Source organism: Chiloscyllium plagiosum, unplaced genomic scaffold (genome assembly GCF_037043375.1).
Source record: "Chiloscyllium plagiosum isolate Xiang-an unplaced genomic scaffold, Cpla_swu_hap1 HiC_scaffold_2, whole genome shotgun sequence".
NCBI lineage: Eukaryota > Metazoa > Chordata > Chondrichthyes > Orectolobiformes > Hemiscylliidae > Chiloscyllium > Chiloscyllium plagiosum.
In genome coordinates this window covers 120,290,687-120,308,111 of record NW_028270140.1, presented here as the reverse complement: position 1 = coordinate 120,308,111, position 17,425 = coordinate 120,290,687, and the positions used below count along the sequence as shown (strand labels likewise).

Below are 17,425 nucleotides of genomic sequence, written 5' to 3'. Positions count from 1 at the left end.
TCAACATACTAACTTTTGTAATTCATGCACTGGGGCATCAAGAACCCCTTGTATCATGGAGCGCTGTAAACTCTCACCATCTACCTACTTGCTTATTTATTATTCTTCCTGCCAAAATGGAGAATTACAAATTTCCTACATGATACTCAACTTGCCAGATCTTTGTTGCCTCACTTCATAGCCTCTTTCCGTCTTCTTTTTGCCTTGATCTTTTAGCAATAACTTCAAGTTTTGCTATTGTTTTGAATTACATGGCTTTTATCTTTGAATTTTGGAAATACGTCCGTTAATAGGTGCAATCATTTCAAGCAGATGAACATCTACAACAATATTTCGAGTTAATATGATGGTCGCAGTTTGATGATTGATTGAAGATGTTAGAGCTGTTTTCCTGGAAGAGGAGAAGGCTAAGAAGAGATATGATTGAAGTTTCCAAAATAATTAGGGGTTTGGACAGAATAAGGATGGAGAAAATTCAAACAGATTAAGTGATTTGGGAAAGACGTAAATGTGACGTGTAAAGAAACATTTTCACTTTGGAAGTGATACACTGGGGTCCACTGCCTAGAAGTGGTGGAAGTGGGTTCAAATACAGTATTCAAGTGGACATTAGATGATCATGTAAACAGAAACAATGTGCAGTACTTTGGGGAAAGATTGGAAGGCTGACATTAAGTTGAGGTCCTCTTTCTCTGAATCGTCTTGTAGCTGTAAAAATATATTCTGCATTATGTTCTATTACCCTGATGTACTTTTATATGGTATAATGTCTGGTTATCGTGCAACACAATACTTTTCCCTTTGTTTTGGTACGTAACAATAATAAACTCAAGTCATTCAGAGAGCTGGTACAAACATGATGGGATGAATGGCCTTCCTGAAGGCCTGCAATTTAACAATTACGCAATGGATTCACATCCTTTTTTGTATCACTGGATATGAATTGTTTGGGTGCACTGAGGGCTGTAAAATAAATTTGTTACTCTGAATTGGACTGAAATATTGAAGGTAAACCTGCAAATGTAAGAAATGTTCAAAGGAGTATTTGGTGTAGCATCAAATTAATGTGACTCCAAAAAGACAAAAGCTTGTGCATTTGAGAATCTACAAAAACAAATGGGTTAAACACATCAAGCTAACCCAAAATATTTACACAAATGCAAGAAAAGTGATAATTCAGCAGCATACAACAACTGTTCTTCCCAAAACCGCAAGAAACTACAGAGAGTCATGAATACAGCCTTCTATCTATTGACCCCATCTATACTTCCTGCTGCCTCAGGAAAGCAACCAACAAAATCAAAGACCCATCTGGAGGTGCTGGCATTGGACTAGGGTGTACAAAGTTAAAAATCACACAACACCAGGTTACAGTCCAACAGATTTATTTGGAAGCACTTGTTTTCGAAGCGCTGCTCCGTCATCAGGTGGACAACTACCTGTTGGATTGTAACCTGGTGTTATGTGATTTTTAACTTTGTACACCCCAGTTCAACACTGGCACCTCCAAATCATCTCACCCTGTTTATACTCTCATCCACCCTCTTTCAGTAGGCAGAAGATATACAAGTTTGTATACATGTACGAATACTTTCCCCGCTGTTATTAGACTTCTGAATGGACTTCTCAAATTTTAAATTTAATGTTGATTTCATTCTCTGTGCACTTTCTCTGCAGCTGTAACATTGTAATCTTCACTCTGTTCTACTGCCCTTATGCATTTTATACGGTATGATTTGCCTGTATTGCATGCAAACAAAAAACTTTTCACTGCACCTTGGTACATGCGACAATAATAAGTCAAATCGAACAAAGGCAAAAGGAATGGCCAAGAATATAACTGGTGTTCAAACAAGAACATATAATAAAAAAAACTTGCAAACAATATCAAATATTTTTTTTTAATAAACATATTAAGAGGAAAGTAGTAAACAGGAATTTTATCTCAATAAGATAATTCAATATTTTGATTAATGGGAGGCCAGTGGAGATTGGTAATTGATATTTGACATGGGATAAGATGGAGATGGAAGGGATTTTGATAAGTTAGAGCATGTGAAGTGCTTGAGAGATCAGCATGGAGGATTTTAGAAAACTAAAAACTGGAGCTGTGAGAGGATTTTAGTGGGAATCAGAATTGCTGCATAGCCATGGAGAGAACATTAATTATGATATATTAGAGATTTAGACTTTGGTGATGGAAATAGGTAGTTTTGGTATCAATATGTGTAAGAGAAAGAGAAGATAATATGGCGGGTTCAGTTTAAGAATATTTTCATTTTACAGAAGTTTTATAATTGTGTGCTGCAGAAACATTTTTGAAAAGTGCTTCGAATTGACCCTTCTTTTATATCAGCTGCAAAGCTGGAAACCCATTCCTTACCTGTCCCTTTTTTTAAATTAATATTAATCATTACAGTTGGAATAAAAAAAAGCTGTTTATCAGATGTATTGTTTGTGCAATCCACAACAGAAAAGCATTAAAATGTCACTGTTGCTTTGCTTTGAAAAACGTGAATGTTGGGGATAACTAACCTTAGATGCTTCCAAAATTATTTTGTTAATCTTTTCTTTATCCAACCCTTCCATTCCAGCTTTGTTGTCATTGAGGGCCATTCTGGAAAGAATGCCACCATCACTGAGATCAGAGCTATCTGTGGTTTCTTTTGCAGTATGTTCCATGCTGACGTCCTTTTCCAAATTTTTAACACCTTTATCCTTTCTTATTGTTTAGGTCAGTCCTAAATAAATGAAAACAGAACAATGGTTTGATCAATTAGGACAAAATTTCACAACAGATTTCAGGAATCGAAGTAAACAATTGATTTTAAATACAGCTCTAACAAATGTATTTCTTAATGCAAAGCACTTATAACATAAATACCGACGTATTGTATTTGTGTAATTATTTTTCTTTGACAGAATTGACTGACTGTATGATTTTTAAGTTAACAGCAATGTTCAAAAAAACACAGCTCACAGATTAAACATGAACTGCATGTTTCTCTGGTCTATCCCATAAATCTCTCTTCCTCTTGCATGCAAAGCCTTCAAATTGTTTTACATTTCCAAACATAAAGCATTGTTCCCTGAATAGTGTTTTGGGAAAAAAAAACTGAAGAGCAGCCATTACTTATCCTTCAACTGCACGAATTTTAAGGCTGGGATCATTCTCCTCATTTTCTTTGTTTTTTTTCGTCAGATGACCAATTAACTTTACTGAACTAAAGTTATTATTATCGTCTGAGTTTCTGGGAAGATGTGAGGAACAGACGTCTACCAGTCCAACTCACAATTAATCTCTCCCCATTGCAATTTATTTTTATTTCAAAAAACCCCAGTGCATTTAGTTAAAGCAATAAGCTTAGACTATAAAATAGTCAATTGATGATTTGTTAGGCTATTGCATTCCCGATGGACTACAGCCTGCCAATTAGCATTTAACTGATGCAACAATGGGAACGAGAGAAGCAGCAATATTTAAGAGGAGTATTACTAATAAGGCTCAGTGCTACATCACATCACCGATTCAGTAAATAAACAGGTGGAGGTAGGACTTCATTATAGTACAGCTAGGAAGGCTCTTGCAGTGCAATGATAGTATCCCTACATTCAAGCAATCTGGGTTCAAGTCCCACCTGCTCCAGAGGTATGTCATAACATCTCTAAACAGATTGATTAGAAAATTTGTATAATATAGCTAGGAGATAAAATTCTCAAACATCCTTCAACATCCCCTCTGGACTATGTAATGATTGTAACAGTTGCTGAGAGAAGTGGTCCATTACGCAACCAGAACTACATTGGCACAATCAAATACTCTGCCAAACTCCTGATGTCAAAAGCCCTACACATCACACAAGAAGTATGCTAAACAAAGCATCTGTTAAGATGATGATCATGGCAGCCATGGTTTTCATCGGGTTGTCAGTCCTCGCTACTTCATAACATACTGGAAATTGGTTATAATAATAAACACCCATATACTAGACAAAAACTATGACTGCTAACAGGAATGCTGAAGAAGGGCCCTAAATACGAATATTTCAATGTACAAACTGTCTCTTGGCACTGGTTTCTCTAATTCAAGCCAAACAAGTTCCAGGGCAGGAAGCAGCACTTTGGCAACTTATTACGACTGTCAAAAACTTCTCAGCCTCCACAAGAAAGAATGTATAATGCAGAGAATCCTGATCAGAAATATGCTTTTGAACAAAGTTTGGCACAATGGACAGCATTACCTCATCTCTCTGCTCAACCTCCCTAATGATCTAACTTGATGAATTTCAATTTTCCCAGATGCACCATTTGTGTCAGAATACAGAGAAATTTCCAAATAAGTTTGTCCAATGTCACTACCTTCTCGGTTTAGTCTGCAGTCTGTTTCATTGAATCAAAGAATCCCTACAGTTGGAAGCAGGCCATGTGGCCCATAGGGTCCACACCAACCATCCAAAGATCATCCCACCCAGAGCAACCACTCTCCCCTATCCCTGTAACCCTGCACTTCCCATAGCTAACCCAGCTAGCATGCACATCCCTGGACACCATGGCCAATTTAGCATTGGCAATCCACCTAACCTGCAGATCTCTGGAGTGTGGCAGGAAATCGGAGCACCTGGAGAAATTCCAGGCAGACACAGGAAGGAAGCGCACATTCCATACAGTCATCTGAGGGTGAAATCAAACCTTAGTCTCTGGTGCTGTGAGGCAGCAGTGCTAACCACTGAGCCACCGTGCCACCCTGTATAACTAATTCACATTAGTCACATTTCAATATCAGAATGGGATTGCTCAGTATGTTAATATTACTATTTCCCTATCTAACAGCAATGTGGGGTACTACACTATGACATAATGTGGATGATGAATGCAACCCCCTCTTCTCAAAGGCAATTAGGGATGGGCAGTAAATGCTGGCCTCGCCAGTGGTGTCCACATCCTGTAAACAAATAAAAAACAAATTGGCCATCTCATAAGTTGGCAGAGAAACTCCAGAGATATTTTAATTCCTACAGTTAATTCTGCTGAACCCCCTAGAAAATTAGAGCTATTTCTATCCTCTAAATAAAGACCAACACCAGGAACAAAATAATTTCTTCTATCCAGCAAAAGCAGGACAAATTGAATCTGACCAACTACTTAAGTCAGTTTTTTCTCAATCCATAGGCAATGCGAGAGAAGGTTTCACAATAGTGCTATTAAGCAGTGTTTAATCAATAATAACCTACTTTCTGGTGCTCAGTTTGGAGCCAAACATAGACTGAGAGTTGAATTAGGGGAGTGGAGTGATATTTATTGCCCTTGACATCAGGAAAGTATCAAGGAATCTTCATATAATTGAAATTAATGGAATTGGAAGAAACATCTCCACTGACTGGAGTTGTCACACAGTGGAAGATGATTGTTGTTATTGGAGGTCAATCATGTCAGCCTCAGGACATCACTGTAGGAATTCTTCAGGGAATCAGCTTAAACCTAAACACTTTCATCTGCTCCATCACTAAGTGAATGAAGAGGATGTTCACTTATGTTTGCGAAGTATTCAAAACCATTCACAAAACCTCAGATGGTAAAGCAATCCATACTCATATGCAATGAGGCATGCATAACATTCATGCTTTGGCTGCCAAGTAATAAGTTGCAATCTACACCACAATCAACAAACAATTATCACCTCAAACCAGATAGCACCAGAGTCTGTTCCCTTCAAACTCAATATATTTTTTGTCACTGAATTTCCCATATCATCCTGTAAATTATCATTCATCAAAACTTTAAATGAACCTTATAAAATGCTGTGGCTCAAGGCAGGTCAGAGGCTGGATATTTTGTGAGAAGTAACTCACCACCTACTTCACCAAAGTCCCTCCATGATGTACAAGATGAATGAGGAATGTGGTAGAATACTCATTTATTGAATAAATGTAGCTCCAATGACATTCAAGAAATTCATCCCCAGTCAAGCCAAAGCACTGGCTTGATTGGTACCTACCCATCAATTTAAGCATTCAAACTCATCATTACCAATGCAATGTGGCTGCATGTGTAACATCCACTACATGTATTGCAGTCATCCAGTAAAGCTTCTTTGGCAAAACCTTCCAAAACCTGCAAGCCGAGAAGTAGGGTACACTACCACCTGCAAATTTTCCTCCTAACCACACACAATCCTTACATGAAAATAAAGCATCAATCCCCAATCATCACTAGGACAAAATACTGGAATTTCTTACAATCAATATTATCATTATACACATACCATATGCACAACACTGTTCAAGAACAGTTCACCACCAACTTCTTTGGCTAATTCTGAATAGGTAGTAAATGTCACCAAAGGTCACAAACAAATAAAAAAAAGAGATGAACTGCTGTACGAAAGCAAGATCATTGGAAAGCAAAGATTTTGGACAAAACATTTCAAAGGAATATGATTTTGAAACAATAAATGTATACTGTTGCCAGGACATTAGCCTGGCAGCACAAAATATGAATCATATATGTAAAAGACATGGAGATTGCATTTTCAAAGATAATGGAATCTTTATGACCATGCACTGATCTTAAAAAGGAGAGAAAGGCAGAGGAGTAAGAGCAGCCAAAATCAAGAAATGATGCAACGGAGAGGATAGCTGGAAGCAGGAAAGGAAATGTGGTAAGAACAGGAAAATGAATTGAAGATGGGGGTGATCACATGATCTCTTTCTTCTGCATATTTAAGTTTTGTGCCAGTATGGCTTTTGTTTTGTTTAAAATTCTACACTACTGTATAATGCCATGCAGCTCAGTGAACAGTACTTGTAGATTTCTGTAACCATCTATTTCAAAGGATGGTCTTCCATAACAAGTCTTACTTTGAAACAAGCAATATTTTAACAGTTCAGGAAGGGAAATTATCACACAATCTCTCTATTCTTTAATGATGAGCTGCTGCGGTATGTAAAACCTTACTGTTTATTAAGGAGGACAGAAAAAACTGGCAAGCAGCCAATACTAAGATTGCACAGGAACACAATGTCAGCTTCACATTTTTTTCTCCAGAATATCTTCCCAATGGCCCCTGTCCAATTTGAATTTAGGTCAATTTTGCTCCTCCCTTGCAATGTAAATGTAAAAAGTAAAGTTGTCTTTAATCCTACTCTACCATAGGGTTGATTTCTTATTAGGGAGAGATGACTGGAGGATGTTTACCCTAAAGATGAGTACTTCTCAAGCAAGGGGACAGGTTGACAAGGAGAGTATTTCATGGTAATCTCAGCCAATGTGAGAATTGAACCCACACTGTTGGCACCAACAGTGCCTATCACAAACCAGTTGTCCAGCCAACTAAGCTAACCAACGTCTCTCCCAGCAATTGCTTCAACAGTAAAATCTAAATGTTATTAACAGGGATCAAATCTGTGACCTCCTTTTACTGCTTGGATCCAAATCACGCTGTATGACTCATTTGCCCACTCAGTTATCAGAGAAGTGGGGTGGGGATGGGAAGCTGGCAGTGGCCAGTTGTACATATCATGGATGCAAAGCCATTGTTCTTAAACTAATTATACAAATCAACCATTATAATTTAAAATCTCACAATAGGGTGGGTACTGTGGAAAGTGTATCGCTAAATATGGTATACGACGACGATTGTGTGTAGAGAACTTTTATCTCATGTAAAACAAGCTTTTTTTGAGTTTTATATCGTCATATGCCATAAATATAAACATCACATTGCCTTGAGACCATGTGAACTTTATATCTATTTTCATTTAATTTACACCCATCCTATTATTGATACATACATATCTTGGATATTACAATGTCAAATTTAGTCATGAATAAGAAAACAATTTTCAATGCAGCCCTGTGCAAATATCCAGATTCAGCAGAACAAAGCAGAAAATAAGTGACAAGTGCAAAATCACAGAGTTACCTGGCATTGATAGCGAGATCACTCCAAAATAGATATCAAAATTTGGACATCTTAATTAGATGTCCTGATTTAAAACATAAAAACTCAAATTATTCACTCTATCCATGCATCTTGTAATGTTATATACTTAGTAAATGCTACACTTAAATGGCCATGTGAGATATGATTCGTGTTTGTGCAAGGGGCAGCATAGTGGCACAGTGGTTAGCACTGCTGCCTCACAGCACCACAGACCCAGGTTCAATTCCTGCCTCGGGCTACTGTCTGTGTGGAGTTTGCACATTCTCCCCATGTCTTTGTGGGTTTCCTCCGGGTGCTCCGGTTTCCTCCCACAGTCCAAAGATGTGCAGGTTAGGTGAATTGACTATGCTAAATTGCCTATAGTTAAGTGAAGGGGTAAATGTAGGGGAATGGGTCTGGGTGGGTTGCTCTTCGGAGGGTCGGTGTGGACTTGTTGGGCTGAAGGGCCTGTTTCCACACTGTAAGTAATCTAAATAAAATCACACCTGAATATGAAATATGTTAGGCACATCAATATTTCAGGGCAAGATTACAGATTCCTATCAAAATTATCAGTTAACAATATAGTGATCCACTATCACATGTTTACTTTCTTGACTGGTAAATGTCTGTCCTTTGTCAGAGCAGAGGGAGGACAGCAAGATAATGCTCGATACTTCTTGAAAGAAAGAGGAAGGATTTAATTTTTAGAAATTTAAAACTAATTCCTCCAAACCACATTTGCAAGCAACATGTCCACCACTGAACAAGAAATAGCAAGATTCACAGGCCAAATATGTCAACACATCTTTCCCTCCAAAGCTTAATATACGAGAGGCTAGCTCAATAAGTAGGAATTCACATCACTATGTCATCTAATAATTGTAATCAGATTTCCTTCAGAGAATAAGTTTGAACCATCTCAGAAATATACTCAATCATAGTAATGGAAAAGAACTGCAACGAGTCCATTACATTTTCAAACAACGTTAGTTAGTTGCAGTGACTTGTTACAGGTATGATCATCTCCTTATCCTGATCAGGTATCATAAGCAGAATTCTGTGATTAAATCGCCTGCAAATTAGATTCAAATTAAGAATTTTTGAGCTGTTGACCACAGCTCCCTCATTTATGAGAACACAGAGTGAAATGCATGAGTAAAACCAAAGAACAATTATATTCAGAATTTATAATGAAGAAAGCATGGGATTCAGGTTGGATGTTTTCCCAGTGAGTGTGTGAAGCTATTTAATGATAAAATTCCTCATTCTGTGACTCGTGCAATGTCAAAGCTAGGTATAGTAACCCTCTATCCTCCAGTCACTGTACAGATGGCATCCATCCAGTTCTGATCGGGGTGGGTGTCAGAATCCCTAAATGTTTATATATAATATCCATAGTATGGTGTAATAGTGAGTGTCTTGCTCTGGTAATATGCCTTACACATTTCTTATCCGTTGTGGTCTTGCACAAATAGAATCACATGGCCATTTAAGTGCAGCATTTACTAAGTATGTAAAATTATGAGAGGCATGGATAATTGGAGTATTTTACACAGGGTAGAAATGCCAAACACTAGCAAGCATAGTTTTAAAATGAGAAGGGAATGTTTAAAGGACATGTGTGGGGGAACTTTCTTTTGTATGCAGAGATGCCTGGAACATGCTGCTGGGGAGGTGTATAGAAGCAAATATGATAGCAACATGTATGAGGCATTTAGGCAGACACAAAAACAGGCAGGGAATAGAGTGGTACAGATCAAATGCAGGCAGATAAGATCATTTTGAATAGCATCGTGGTCGGCACAGACATAGTGGGCCACGGGCTATAGTTAGGAGAACGTGAGGACTGCAGATGCTGGAGATCAGGGTCAAAAAGTGTGGTGCTGGAAAAGCACAATCAGTCAGGCAGCAGCCAAGGAGCAGGAGAGTCGACGTTTCGAGCATAAGCTCTTCGTCAGGAATAGCTCGTGAGTTATCGTGTTCTACGTTCAAACTTTAAGACAATATACCACATTTAAATGAATTTTTTTTTATCTGGGATCTGATTTGAGAATGGGCTCTGTGCTAATCTGACCTTGTTTTTCTGATTTAAATCTTGCTGTGCAATATCTTGATATTTTTGTATTGCTAAAAAGGTTTTTTAATATTAGATTATTTGTTAAATTATTGTGACATGCTCTTTCTCCTAGTTCTTTAGCTGTCAGTAACATTTTACTAAACTGTCCAAACAGGCTCAGTAAAGGGAGATTAGAATACATCAATCTAGATTTTTCTGGAGGGGATATCTCACAGCATCTACCAGTATCTATTCCTTCTCTTTATGCTCGAAAATATTTTGTCCATGAATTGCTGGATGGGCAAAAGGGCATCTGGGAGCCTACTGAATAATGGACTATTATATCTAACTCCTTTATTTGAATGACTGAGAAATAAATAGTGAAATTGTTAAATGCAGCACAAAAAAGAGAAATACAGAAAAAATAAGCAAATAGGGAAAAATAGATAAAGTAAAAATAAAGAATTTAAAATCTCTCAATTATTTGCAGGATGAGACAGCTCTCTTTCTGAGCCAGGGAGGTAGAGGAGAATTTCAGGGACATAATTTAACCACCAAAAATGTTCTTACACCATTGAGTTCCAACCCTAACTTTCTGCAATAAGTTTAACTTACAAATAATATGCAGATGTGTCAAATTCACGAAACTTGGGAGGTTGGGTGTGAACCAGTATTTTCATGAGCCTAATGGCAGAGCAACAGAACATGTCTGGGAACTCACGTATATTTCTAATTCACAGGACATCCTCTCATTACGCGACTAAATAACTTACACATTAATAACAGCATGTGCATTAACTCACTCCCTTAATTCTGTCAGCAATACTTGGTCCATTTAATATTCCAAAGATCTGAAAAGTTTAAAATGTAATTCATTGACGATAAATTATGGTTAGGGTTTAGAGCAACGCAAACAAACACATAGAAGGCTGGAGAAATTAAGCATGCCTGCCAGCAGAGAAACAGGTAATTATTCGTTTTAAAGAAGAGTGATATCGGACTTGTAACATTAACTCATTTTTTTTGGCTCCACAGATGCTGTCAGACCTGCTGAGTTCTTTCAGCATTCTCTGGGTTTGTTTCAGATTTCCAGCACCTGCAGTATTTTTTTGCTTTTACATAAACACAAAGGTTTCTTCAGCTAGGGTGGACTCATGGGCAGTGTTGCATTTATAAATATAACAACATTGCATAACACATTGCGGAATCCGGTCAAAACGCAAGATGACATACGTGTCAGTAAAGTCACAGGACGTATCAGGTTTGAATATCCTGGAATAGTCCTGACTCACTTCCTCTTTCAGAAGATTGTGACAAAGACTCCCTCCCATCTCATCTCAGTGTGCTTTGATATGTTGGACACACTGATCCCTAACTGGTGAGGCATTTATAAACAATAGTCTGCCTCATAACTAGTGAATCGGTTACAAGGCAGATCTGCCTCAAGGACATCAGCTCTGATTGTGGTTTCCAGTCTGATGACAGCCGGGCATTGTCCTCCTGCCACTCTTTATCATTCATGCGGGTGACTGGGAGAAGCTGCACACAGGCTGGCCACAAACCAAACAGCATCCTCGGAAATAAGGGCTGCTTTTTAATAAGAGACATTACCCGGACTGTCACTTGTGAGAATTAACCGTTCACTTTGTTATCGCTCTCTCCACCAGCTACACCGTCCGCATCCCGCTTGTTCCGGTACGACGTCACTTCCTGGTAACCCGTGTGTCACTTCCCAGCAAGGTAACATTACCAAAGAACACACCCGGATGTGGTGAGGAGTTTAGTCTTGTGGTTGTACAACATGGTGACATTTCAGTCTGGCAAAGACAAATGCTGTGCTCTTCCAGCACCACTAATCCAGAATCTGGTTTCCAGCATCTGCAGTCATTGTTTTTACCTCAAAGACAAATGCATCGATTCTGCTTATACCACCTGAAACTTGTGTGTCCTCTTTATTGTTTTTAACTTCTTCCCTCTTGTCTCCATTTTACATTCTTACCCCTGAATGTGGAAATTTGTCACGCTCTCTGTTTTTCTACATCCCTCCTTGTCTGCCACTGAACTGTGACAGTACCATTACAGGAAGAATAGTATCATCATAATGTGGTATGATCATGTGAGTAATGTCAAATAGGAATTTATAATAATGGGAATGTAAAAGTTAGTGTAAACATTGAAGAAGAATCCAGTTCAATCCCATCGTCTGATCCCACATCACCTCAATACTATATTTGGTCTTGAGTTGCTCTGTAGACCAGGAGGAGGCTGGAAGAACACAACAAGCCAGGCAGCATCGGGAGATGGAGAGGTCGACATTTCGGGTATGACCCTTCCATGATCATATTATTGATGGAGTGGTCATCAAAGACCCTTGTTGCTAAACAGCCTCCTTAAACCCTGCACTCTGTAATCATTCTGTTTACTCCAACTCTGTATTCTCCAGCATATTCAGTTCCAACTTGTTGACCTTACCCAGATGGAAATATAAGTTGAAACTAGTAGAAAAACACAATTTAATTTTATTTGGTCATGGGATGTGGTGATACTTGGTAGGCCAACATTTATTGCCAGCCATAATTGCCCAGGAGAAGCTGAGAGCAAGCTGTCTTCTAACACTGCTGCAGGCCTCTTGGTGTAGGACACTAACACTACTGTTAGGAAGGCAGTTCCAGGATTTTGATGCAGCGATCCAGGAATGGTGTGCAGGTTGGAAGAGGATTTTTATCCTTCCAGATGATAGAGGGTGCCACTTTGGAAGGTGCAGTTAGAGGAGCTTTGACAAATTACTACGTGCATTTGAGAGATAGCTCACAGTGCTGGTACTGGGCAACAGTGGTGACGGGAGTGAATGTTGAAGGTGGTAGATGCCATTCAAGCAGGCTTCTTTGTCCTTGAGTTTTGTTAGAGCTGCATTCATCCAAGCAAGTAGAGAATCTTCCTTCACACTGAGCCTTTTAGATGGTGGGCAGGCTTTGGAGAGACAAGGTGAGTTACTCACAACAGAATTCTTATCCTTGGATTCTGCTTTGTAGCGACAGTACTTGTATGTCTTGTCCAGGCAGGATACCTCCAATTCAGAGCATCAAAATGCATAGGATTGTCAACCATTTAGAAAAGGTTCTGGTCAATAATAACTCTCAGGATGTTGATAATATTTGTATGACAAAAATGTTACTTGTCAGCCCAAATCCAAAGCTGGGCTATACAAGAAAGGTCACCTAGTGAATGTGAAGGGCTGAAAATGTGTTGCTGGAAAAGCGCAGCAGGTCAGGCAGCATCCAAGGAACAGGAAAATCAACGTTTCGGGCATAAGCCCTTCTTCAGGAATGAGGAAAGTGTGTCCAGCAGGCTAAGATAAAAGGTAGGGAGGACGGACTTGGGGGAGGGGCTTTGGAAATGCGATAGGTGGAGGGAGGTCAAGGTGAGGGTGATAGGCCAGAGTGGGGTGGAGGCGGAGAGGTCAGGAAGATGATTGCAGGTTAGGAAGGCGGTGCTGAGTTCGAGGGATTTGACTGAGACAAGGTGGGGGGAGGGGAAATGAGGAAACTGGAGAAGTCTGAATTCATCCCTTGTGGTTGGAGGGTTCCCAGGCAGAAGATGAGGCGCTCTTCCTCCAACCGTCGTGTTGCCATGGTCTGGTGTTGGAGGAGTCCAAGAACCTGCATGTCCTTGGCACGTTTATGATTTGCTGCATACTTAATTCCAATGGTACAATTTTTGCATACTTAATTCCAATGGTACAATTTAATCTGGCAAAATAGTGTGTTAATGAGCTATGATGTGCCAATGTATTAAAAATACATTGCTGCTTGTCATCAGGACGCAGGATCCATTTTTGAGCCAGCTTCTTAACGAATTTTCATCCCATCTTTTGAAAGCCGACAGTTTGTTTCCTATTCAGTTAAGTCCCCCAGCCAGTTCATTTCCCACTTCCAAAAACTTCACAAGATTCCATCCTATGTCTCATCACATTTCTGTCCCATGTTCACAATAAGTATCTTTCCCTTATTCTACCTTGGCATTCATCCCCTCCACCTTCCAAGACTGAAAAGATTATTATGTTGTACATTGAACAATCATCTTTTATCCAGTTTTCCTTCTTTGTATGATGAAAACCAGAATCATTTTGACAGATGTAAGAGGCAGACGCTGCAAATCCTGTCCCATAAGTGATGGTGATGATAAAACCAAGTACAGGCACATTGCAAGAGAAGTAAGAGAAAGAAAGAACTATTAAACAAATGTCAAGATTAGGTGACATGCAGCTGGCTGAGAACGAAGAGCAGAGTTTATAGGTGTCTGATGTCATCAGGCTGTAAAGTCCACACTTAGACCCAGACTTAATCAAGTTTGTCAAGGAGGCTCATGCACATGGACGGATACTATCTGAACTTGAACTCCTTTGGGTAGAATTTCTGATTGATGCCAAGGCCTCAATACCTCCCTCAAGAGTCAATGTCTCACAAGCTGACCAGCACACCAGAAATTTTCTCCAAGCCATTCCATACTGAATGGAAAGGCATTTTTTTGCTGCTTTTGCACTCTGTCACCCTTGTGTTCCATCCAGACTCAACCTTCTGCTATGCAGTGGACTTCTGAGTCAGAAGTGAATGTCTGCCTCCATGTTCACTGGGGATCTAGCAGTAGCTATATAGAGAGAACCAACTAACAAAAGAAAGAAGTTGCAACAATTAAATTATTCTGAATGTTGTTTTTTGTTCAAATAGTTTTTCCTCACAAGCTCAAAACAAAATTATGGAATAATAGAAACGCTAAATAGTAGCTCAGTAGCATAAACTTATATGTTGACACAAGGCAGAAACCTCCCTGAAGATATCCTCAAATCAAGGAAGAGTCAATAATACCAACACGTGAAATCTCTATGAAAGTTTATTTATACTCAGCCGAATAAATAAGTCTTTTTACAATGGAATTTGTTGTGTAAATGTGTTATCATTATTTCATAATATATTTTATAATGTTTGATTTAAATGAATGCATTTGACAAGTCTGAAAATCCAGTTGTTCATAATTGTTTCACTGAGCACTTTATGGTTCAGTGATCCATGCCATGTTTTCTTGATTGTCAGGAAGTGTTCTTGTAGTCAACATGTAATGGAAGAAATAAAACAGTAGCTGTGAGGCAGGACATTCTCCCAAAATATGGAGAGGCTGGGTAGTTGGTGTTGCATGTCAATTAAATATTAAGTCTTTTACCTCTAATATACATTCAAGAACATTAAAGAACCTAACCAATTCATATATTTTTATCAAGCTAATTAGTCATAAAGTTGTCCATCATGGAAACAGACCCTTCACTCCAACTTGTCCATGCCAACCAGACATCCTAAATTAATCTAATGCTATTTGCCAGCATTTAGCCCATATCCCTCTAAACCCTAATCCCATTCAGATGCCTTTTAAATGCTGTAATTGTACTGGCTTCCACCACTTTCTCTGGCAGCTCATTCCATACACGCACCAACCTCTGTGTGAAGATTTGTCCTTTATGTCCCTTTTATTTCTTCCCCCCCCTCACCTTAAACCTATGCCCTCTACTTTTAGATTCCCCTCCCACGGAGAAAAGACCTTGGCTATTCACCCTATCCATGCCCTTATCATTTTGTAAACCTCCAGAGAAAACAGCCCCAGCCTATTCAGCCTCTCCCTATAGCTCAAATCCTCCAATCCCAGCAGCATCTTTGTAAATATTTTGTGAACCCTTTCAAGTTTAACATCCTCTTTCCTATAGCAAGCAGACCAGAATTCAACGCAATATTCCAAACGTGGCCGAATCAATGTCCTGTAAACTGCAACATGACACCCCAACTCCAAAAGCACAACAGGTTAGGCAGGATCCAAGAAGCAGGAGAATTGACGCTTCGGGCAAAACCCTTCATCAGGAATGAGGCTTGTGAGCCAAGGTGGTGGAGAGATAAATGGGAGGGGTTGGGGCTGGAGGGAAGGTAGCTCAGAGTGCGATAGGTGGATGAAGGTGGGGCTAATGGTGATAGGTCGGCAAGGAGGGTGGAGCAGATAGGTGGGAAGGAAGATGGACAGGTCATGAGGGTGGTGTCGAGTTGGAAGGTTGAATCTGGGATAAGGTGGGGGAGAGGAAATGAGGAAACTGGTGAAATCCACATTGATCCTGTTTGGTTGGAGAGTGCCAAGGCAGAAGATGAGGTGTTCTTTCTCCAGGTGGCAGATTGTTAGAGTTTGGCAATGGAGGAGGCCCAGGACCTGCATGTCCTTGGTGGAGTGGGAGGGGGAAGTTGAAATGTTCATCCATGGGACAGTGGGGTTGGTTGGTGCAGGTGTCCCGCAGATGTTCTCTGAAGCATTCTGCAAGTAGGCATCCTGTCTCCCCAGTGTATAGGAGACCACTTCAGAAGCAACGGATACAGTAAATGATGTGTGGAAGTGCAGGTAAAACTCTGATGGATGTGGAAGACTTCACTGGGGCCTTGGACAGAGGTGAGAGGGGAGGTGTAGGTACAGGTTTTGCAATTCCTGCGGTGGCAGGGGAAGTTGCTGGGAGAGGAGGGTGGGTTGGTGGGGAGCATGAACCTAAAAAGAGAGTCGCGGAGGGAATGGTCTATCTGGAATGCAGATAGAGGTGGGGAGGGAAATATATCTCTGGTGGTAGGGTCTGTTTGTAGGTGGCGGAAATGCCGGAGGATGATGCGATGTATATAGAGGTTGGTGGGGTGGAAAATGAGGAACAGGAACTTGTTGCAGTTGGAGAGGTGGTGTTTGAGGAAGTGGATGAGTGCACTGGAGGGTATCATTAACCACATGGGAGGGGAAATTGTGGTCTTTGAAGAAGGAGACCATCTGGTGTGTTCTGTGGTGGAACTTGTCCTCCTGGGAGCAGATGCGGCGGAGGTGGAGGAATTGGGAATAAGAGATAACATTTTTACAGGAGGTAGGGTGGGAGGAGGTGTCGTCAAGGTAGCTGTGGGAGTCGGTGGGTTTGTACAAGATGTCCATGATGAGTCAGTCACCATTGATGGTGATGGAGAGGTCCAGGAAGGGAGGGAGGTGTCCAAGATGGTCCAGATGAACTTAAGGTCGGGGTGGAATGTGTTGGTAAGTTGATGAACTGTTCAACCTCCTCGTGGGAGCACGAGGTGATGCTGATACAGTCATCAATGTAGCGAAGGAAAAGGTGGGGAATGGTGCCAGTCTAACTGTGGAAGGTGGACTGTTCCACATAACTGACAAAGAGACAGGCATAGCTGGGGCCCTTGTGGGTGCCCATGGCCCAACCCCTATACTCAATGCACTGACCAATAAAGACAAGTGTACCAAATGCTTTCTTCACTACTTTGTCCACCTCTGACTCCACCTTCAAGGAACTATGAACCTGCACCCCAAGGTTTTTTTGTTCAGCAATTCTCCCCAGGATCCTACCATTGAGTGCATAAACCTAAACACCTCATCTA

At 40.1% G+C, this 17,425-nt stretch overlaps 1 protein-coding gene across 1 annotated transcript in view; it reads right to left on the bottom strand.

Moving 5' to 3' along the window:
* polk (polymerase (DNA directed) kappa) overlaps positions 1-11,704 on the bottom strand; it is a 78,515-nt gene extending 66,811 nt beyond the window's left edge. Inside the window, exons 1-2 of the mRNA XM_088000339.1 lie at positions 11,592-11,704; positions 2,536-2,741 (exon numbers count right to left, since the gene is read on the bottom strand). Of these exons, the coding sequence (XP_087856465.1) occupies positions 2,536-2,682 (147 nt within the window). The 5' untranslated portion in view covers positions 2,683-2,741; positions 11,592-11,704. The remainder of the gene's footprint in view (positions 1-2,535; positions 2,742-11,591) is intronic.
* Between the last annotated feature and the right edge of the window lie 5,721 nt (positions 11,705-17,425).